The sequence below is a fragment of the Lotus japonicus genome, chromosome 3 (genome assembly GCF_012489685.1).
Source record: "Lotus japonicus ecotype B-129 chromosome 3, LjGifu_v1.2".
Classification (NCBI taxonomy): domain Eukaryota; kingdom Viridiplantae; phylum Streptophyta; class Magnoliopsida; order Fabales; family Fabaceae; genus Lotus; species Lotus japonicus.
Window position 1 is genome coordinate 38,644,068 of NC_080043.1, and position 8,022 is coordinate 38,652,089.

Consider the following 8,022-nt stretch of genomic DNA (forward strand, 5'->3'; position numbering starts at 1 on the left):
GTCATTTACATCAAAGGGGGCATTTTTAAGTTGTACTTAAAAAAACATTGAATCACATTAAAAGAAAAAATAAGTCTGAGAAGTTGATGAACAAAGTAAAGAATCAGACCACGGTAAGTTAGCTGGACAGATCTAGTGATCTACCAAACATTAGGGAAAAATAGGTCAAGCCAAGCAAGGATTTGGGCAGCCCAATCTTAGCCTGCTTTCTAATTCTGTGGCTTGTGGCCTGTCGTATGCCAAACTTTAAGGTATGACCTGGCCTTGATGGTCTGGCCTAACCTACAAGAATGTACACAAGCCTATTTAACAAAAAATAGCCTCTTAAAGAGACCAATAGGCCACGGGGTAATAGACCTTTCTACATATCATTGCATTCAACTTCCAATAACAAAACATACAACATGCATACCACTGCATTTCCAAAAATAAACTTACACAGTTACACCTATTTGAAACAATAAAACTAAGCTTTAACATCATAGCTCTAATGTTGTAGCAACAAAACCAATAACAATAGGTCTTAAGAACAAATAACAATAGGTCTTAAACATATGAACAAAATCAATTACAATAGGTCTGAAATTGTCACATCCAAAGTCCAAACAGCAGAATACCTCATAGCAGAAGAAACTACTTCAAAAACGAAAGATCTCTTGGAGACCTGTTTTCAATGACGATGGATAAGCATTATGGCAGCAAGTTAAAAGAGCAAAATATGTGTTTCAAAAATGAAAATGAAGCAACTAACATTCTTTAGACAGGGAAAAAAAACACAAATCAAACATGTAATTTAAAGTAAATTCCCAATCCAAAATACAGAAACCCTAACACCAAATCTCATCTTGAAAAGAAAAGAATACCTCTTAGGATTAAAATCAAGAAGACAATAATTGTAGAGAGAGTGAAGCGATCATGCACTTTTACACCATCAAGTAACAGGCCATCTATGGCTACTTCAGCTAGTACATCCAAAAGAGCATCAATTTCACGTTTCCTCACGTCAATTTCATTAAGTACTTCAATTAGCTCAGAATCATTGAGATTACAGCTCCTCAAAGTATTTTGAATCACCCAACTCATCTCATGGTAACTTCCATCATAATATAGAGCCTTAATAAGAGCAAGTACAGAGAACATATGAGAAGCAAAACCATAATGCACCATCTCCTTGTACATATCATACGCCTTACAAACATTACCAGATCTACAATGATCATATATTAATACATTATAAACTGCCCCCTCTAGCTTATAATTCCCCTCAAGCATTGTGTCATGAGCTCTGGCTGCTTCATACACTAAATCCCTCGTGAGGAAACCTTTGATAAGCCCTACCACACTCCTAAAATCATTATTACTGCAGTTCTCTATCAGAATATCATGTACTATATAAGTTGGGATAATCAAACACGCAAGATCAATTGTCTCCAGAAGAAGCTTCTTAGCATCTCTTGTCGTGGCTTTCTTATGAAGTCCATTAATTAACACACTATACTTAACAGAATATGACAAAAAATCAGATTCACTCAACTCATTATGCAATTTATAAACCATTTCCAACTTACCTTCAGCAAAATAATCATTCATCACACTAGTATAAGTATCCACATCCGACAGGTCTTTCATAAGTGATTCACGCGTGTTTTCATCCAACCACCAAATATCCTTCTCATCCATCTCCACCTTCAATTCATACGCCTTCCCCAGCTCCCGGTTTCGGTGAAACCAGGATATAACAGTGCTATAACTAACAGCATCAGGGGGCAAACCCATCTCAGCCATGCCCCTCAAAATCCCCATAGCCTCCACAAACCTCCCCAAAAAGCAATACCCATGAATAAGCGCGTTGTAGGTAACAACAAACGGTGAAAAACCAGTAACAAAATCAGTCAAACTCTTCTGTATCATTTCATCATGCAAATGAAAAGCCTTACTGAATTCACCTGTAAGACGACAAGTATCCATCAAGAGAGAATAAGTATACTCATCTGGCAACACACCGCTGCGCACCATCTCTCGGAAGAGATCCAAAGCTTCCGACAGTCTTCCCTGCTGGTACAGTCCCAATATAAGCGCCGAATACCCGTTATTATCAGGCAAGATGCCCTTCTTCTCAAACATCTCCATCTTCAATTCAAACGCCTTATCCAGCTGCTCCACACGGCAAAGCGCGGATATAACAGATCCCAAACTAGCATGAAGGGAGAAACCCCTCTCAGCCATGTCCCTCAAAATCACCAAAGCCTCATCAGCCATATTGTAAGAGCAATATCCATCTACAAGCGTTTTGTATGTATCAACGGTGGGCGTAACCCCACTATCAATCATTTGACAGTAAACCTTAGAAGCCTTGTCTGGCTTTAACCAATGGAACATCAAACCAATCTCAGACGTAAAAGCCATCGCATCAGGGACCAAACCCTTCTCAGTCGTTGCTTCCAACAACCCAAACACTTCCGCCACCGTCTTCCCTCCTGATTTTAAGTTCCCAGCGGCGGAGAAGCCGCGGATCATGACGTTGTTGTAACCGTTGACCTTCGGCGGCGACACGCCGTATCGGACCATGTGGCGAAAGGTTTTGAGGGTGGCGGTGAATGAAACAAGGAGGAGCTTCATTGAGTCTGGGATTTCTAGCCGTCAGTGGCATCTTTTGAGATTATGGTTTTGGGGTTGCATCAATGAGAAATCTATCAGTTGTGTCCTGGGCCTTAGCCCACTATTATGGTTGTATGCTTTAGGCATCGGCACTTTTTCAAATGAAACCTGTATCCATTCAAAAAAAATTAATCTATCTATAAACACTATAAAGAACCTCTGCCACCTCTGTCCCCCTGCAGCTTTGCAACCTTTTCTCTCAGCCACCTCTGTGTCCAGGGGGCGGAGGCAGGAATTCATCTCTAGGGGACTAGGGAGATTAAGATTAAATACCATTAAAAAAGCTAAGCATCAATAATATCAATAATATTCATGTAGATGAGTGTGTGGAGGGAGGGGATGAGAGATATTCACTTGTATTATTATCAAGAATGACTTTTATCTAAGCTACTATGTTTAATGTCTTTTTATTTAATTTTCCGACAGAAAAAAATATCTTTTTATTTAAAAAAGACTTGCAGTATAATTCTTTTTACTAGCTATTAATTATTTTCCTCTTATAAAAAAACTAGCAATCAATTAGATATATATTTATAAAATTTAAAACTAATTAATAACTAATCGGAATCAGTGAGTCGTCATATCGTTAATCAGTTAAATCATCCGTATATTTATTTACCATCTATTTTTTGAATTTGAGTATTCAATCTGAATCTTGTGAAGCCAGGTCATCTACTCTTTTATCATGAAGCTTTGTGACATAAATATATTCATATTAAATAAAAGATGTATTTTCTCTTCTTTCTTTTTTTGCAAGGGAAAGTCTTCTCTTCAAATAGTACTTTTTTTATAGACCAAAATAATGCATTAATAGCTAGCAAAAGAGGTGCCACCCTTAGAACAAAGAGAGAGTACAAAAGAAAGGAGAAAAGGAAAACAGGGGAAAAGAAAAGAAAAAACAAGGAAGAAGGAGGAGACATAACAGAAACACATTGAAACAAAGGTGAAATAACAGACAAATAGCCCCCATCAAATAGCCCAAAATGAATTGTCAAACAATTGCAAAAAAGTCACAAATCACCACTGCCTGCAACTGATAAACCGGGGCACCCTTAAGTCCCAAAGTCTCATTTATATTATATATTAATATATTATAAGAAACAATTCAAAATCTTGGGGGTGACTAGGCACCTATAAGCACCCCCTGTAGCTCCGCCACTGCCTCTGTCCCAGATCTGCCGTTTCTCTACCTCTGCCTCCGTCGCCGTTTTTTGCCAACTTCACCACCACTGCCTACAGACCTGTCGTTCCCCAGCCCCACAGCCGCCCTAGCAGCCGCCGCCGTCACCAACCTTGCCTACACTCTCAGTCGTTGTTTATGTCAGTTTCTGCACTAGAGCCTCTCACTACCCCTGTTCTATGTGATACTGGCTAGACTTCTTCTCTAGTTGTTGCTGGAGCCATGTTGGCCTCCCTTGATGCTACACAAATTGCAACCCCGGCAGAGCCAAATCAGGTGCAAAGGATGGAGTGTTGTTCTAAAAATTGATATTTATTGTCTTCACTCAAAAGTCAGTCACTCGGCTGAACTATGAAGGGCAGGAGTTTTAGGGGTTTTACGGTTTTAGGGTTTTTTACTTCATGATGATTGTTAGCTGTGGATCAGCTTGAGTGTGCATGCTTTGTTCTTAATTGTCTTTTATGTTTGCATTGGGAAAGTGCTCTTTGGGATTTATTCCCGTATGATGTAAGTGTCGTTTGGCGACCCTTTGGTATTAATCCAATCCTCTTTGAAAAAAAAAAACACTATAAAGATAAGACCAAGATTATTTGTACCATCCCCTTTACTATCCACACCATCCTTTTTGAGCAAAAATACAATTATACCCCCAATTTAAAAAAAATTAAATTCATAAATAAAAAACCTACTCCCCCACCATCTCTTTCTCTCATTCACGTTCTTAGGAAAAAAAAACCTGCAGCCGTTCTCCCTCTCTCAGTCTCGTTCTCAGGCAAAGAAAGGGAAGAACGAAGGAGAAAGAAGAACAAGCAAAGGAAGAAGAACGGAGAGGGAAGAGGAACCTGCAACACAATCCGTAATTTAAATTACGGTAACCTCCGCTACAAAGATAGCGGAAGCTACCGCTACTAAAATAGCGGTAGCAATAAAACGTCCGCAGTTTAAATGGTGAAACGAACCAGAACCCATATATTGTACCCCGATTTACGCGAAAAAACAGTAAAAATCTCAAAATCACACCTATTTTGAGCTTTTATTATTCTCTTGATCTCATCCACTTATCTTCTACACTGATTTGGAGCTTCAAATACCTCTAAGGTGTGTGATGTGTTGATTTAGAAGATGAAATAGAGATGGGAAAGTGAGAGTGGAAGAGGAAGAAGGAAGAAGAAGGTGAGGTTGGGAGAGTATTTTTTTTTACTACTTTGTATGTTTTCTATGTTGGGGTTATTTTTGGGATTAAAGAAAAAGGGGATGGTGTGGATAGTAAAGGGAGATGGTACAAATAGTCTTGAATTGACAAAAAAAAAACACTATAAAGGGAATAGCCAAATGGACCGGGCGGGCTATAAGCATCTTATAGCTCGCCAAGAGGGAGACCTAAGAACAAGGCAATGATGGCACACCTAGCCCAGCGAGATGACGACAGTATGGATTAACCGCCTCCTATGGTGGACCCTCACCGCCAGCTGGAAGATTCTGTTGGATTTGTCTTATATACATAGGGATTTGAGCCCTGATTGTCAGGCTCAAATGTAGGAATAATCCATGTCATGACCACACCCGTCTATAAAAGGGAAGGTCATGACCTTGTACCAACAATTTTGATGATCATTAATGAGAATATTCTTTCTTATTACATCTTTGCTATTTTAGTGCTCTGCTAGGGTTTGCTTTTTGTACCTTTCTTACTTAAGCTTACCTTAGAACACAACACCAAAATTCAACAGTTTCTTTAAGGGTTTTATCCCATGCTTTGAGTGTATATATTAGCCTACTGTGTTCATGGTTTTTTTCAATTTAGTTGTTAATTTAAGTTCTTCAAATTTTTTGTGGTGGAAGGATTTGACCATATTCTCTTTAGTTGTTAACTTGAGTTCTTCAAATGCTTTAACTTATGTTCATGCTAATTAAATAATAAAGAAAAATTGTTAATTACGAACAGTTTAACTGATTATAATTATCTAGGAAAAATTATAAAAATTATATTTATATATTATATTGTCACTAGTATGCTTGATAAGGGTCATTTGACTAGTTGCTGATTTGTGCTACTGGGTGGGTGACATAAGATTTATGTGTTGGTCTTTGGTGCTGTCTAACGTTCTTTTTTGCTGCATAATGGTGCCGTGGGGTTTTTATTTGGGGAAGCTTTGTCTACTTCTCTTCACGTTTTTAAAGAAAGAGTATGGAAATATGTCTTGTTATTCACAATGATATTCAGGGGATTATATACAAGTTACTCCACTAACCAACTACCTAAAAGTAGGAGCTAATTATGTACAAAATATATTGTTCCTAATTAGAAGATAGAGCTGAGATATATACTATATAGAATCTCATATTCATACGAGGGAAATATGCTATTCCTAATTACAAAAGATGCAATTCTGAATTATCCTAATACTCCCCCTCAAGTTGGAGCATGAAGATTCCGAATGCCCAACTTGCGCAACAGAAATTGAAATTGTTGCTTTCCGAGAGCCTTGGTAAATATACTTGCAAGCTGGAGGTTGGTACGAACATGAAAGGTAGAGATGTTACCAGCTTGAATCTGATCTCGTACAAAATGGCAATCAACCTCAATATGTTTGGTGCGCTCGTGAAAAGCAGGATTTGCAGCAATGCGTAGAGCTGCTTGACTGTCCTAAACGAGACACCTAGGGGTTGAATGATGAACACCAAGAGACTTAAGCAAGGACTTAAGCCAAGTAAGCTCACAACTAGCAGTAGCCATGGATTGGTATTCAGCCTCGGTAGAGGAGCGAGAGACGATTGGCTGCTTCTTAGTCTTCCATGAAATAGGAGAGATGCCCAACATAACTAAATAACCAGTAAGAGAACGACGAGTCAAAGGATAAGTGGCCCAAGCAGAATCACAATAAGCATTAAGGGGTAAGGTGTTGTCCTTAGAAAGCAAAAGACCTTACCCAGGATGGCCTTTTAAGTAATGAAGAAATCGAAGAGCAGCATTCTAGTGAGCTTCCTTGAGACGTTGCATAAACTGAGCTAGAGTGTGAACAACATAGCACAGTTATGGGCGAGTGATGGTGAGATAAATTAGGCGACCAATTAGTCGTCTAGAACGATCAGGATGAGCAAAATCAAGACCAGTAGCAAGCCCTAATTGGTGATACTGGTCCTTGGGAAAATCGCAAGGTTTTACACCAAGCAAACCAACTTCAGAAATAATATCAAGTGCATATTTACGCTGAGAAAGAAATAATCCATTAGGCCCACGAGCAATCTCAATACCAAGAAAATATTTCAACACTCCCAAATATTTCATGTGGAAACAAGTGCTAAGGTAAGCTTTGAAATTAGCAATTGCTACAGAATCATTCCCTACTATAATCAAATCATCAATATACACAAGAATATGGATAAAAATACCATATCGTTGAAGAGAGAACAATGAATAATCTGCATAGGATTGAACAAATCCAAATGACTTCAACGCTAAATAAAGTTTAGAGAACCAATTACGAGGAGCTTGACGAAGACCAAATAGATATTTCCGCAATCAACAAACCTTCCCAGAAGAGGCACCAGAAAACCTAGGGGGAAGAGACATATATATTTCTTCATCAAGATCACCATGAAGAAAAGCGTTGTGAACATCCATTTGATGGAGTTCCCAACCACGAACAACGGCTACAACAAGAAATACACGGACGGAGACCATCTTAGCAACAGGAGCAAATGTCTCATAGAAATCAATACCGTCAACTTGATTGTTGCATAGAATGATAAGTCGTGGTTTATGCCATTCTATAGTACCATCAGAGTTGTATTTAATTTTGTACACCTGTAGCACCCTCATTTCCAGGTGTCACTTTGTAACCCAAGAATAAAATAAGTGCGGAAAATGCAGGTAATTTTTTTCGTTTTTTTTTAAATAAAAGACTTTTCAAAATAAAGACTCAACCCGAGATCGTACACGTAACTAATGTACAATAAATATACAGCCCCGCTATAACCATAAGTAGCAGAAAGTGATAGAAGTAAGCTTGAAGGCAATGCGTACAAAACCAGTGATCAGAGTGAAAAGTTTATAAATACAATCCTCCAGAAGTGGGAGAGTCGGCCCAAAACAGCCTCTTCCAGACCTCCTAACGTCTGACTACTCCCTGTGATCCCCATGATAGAGAACCACACAAAAATTAATGTGTCGGGGACATATC

General features: G+C 38.6%; 1 protein-coding gene across 1 annotated transcript; it reads right to left on the reverse strand.

The window, feature by feature from the left end:
- Positions 1-382: 382 nt before the first annotated feature.
- On the reverse strand, positions 383-2,980 carry LOC130742480 (pentatricopeptide repeat-containing protein At5g39710-like). The gene is made up of 2 exons (XM_057594585.1): positions 864-2,980; positions 383-664 (listed from the first exon to the last, which is right to left on the reverse strand). The coding sequence occupies exons 1-2, from the start codon at positions 2,617-2,619 to the stop codon at positions 639-641; spliced, it is 1,782 nt and encodes a 593-aa protein (XP_057450568.1). The 5' UTR covers positions 2,620-2,980; the 3' UTR covers positions 383-638.
- Between the last annotated feature and the right edge of the window lie 5,042 nt (positions 2,981-8,022).

Bases quoted from the DNA above. Each gene is read 5' to 3' on its own strand.
- LOC130742480 (XM_057594585.1), bottom strand. From the start codon at position 2,619: ATGAAGCTCCTCCTTGTTTCATTCACCGCCACCCTCAAAACCTTTCGC. The intron at 665-863 runs GTATTCTTTTCT...CATTGAAAACAG, and splicing joins CTTGATTTTAATCCTAAGAG to GTCTCCAAGAGATCTTTCGT.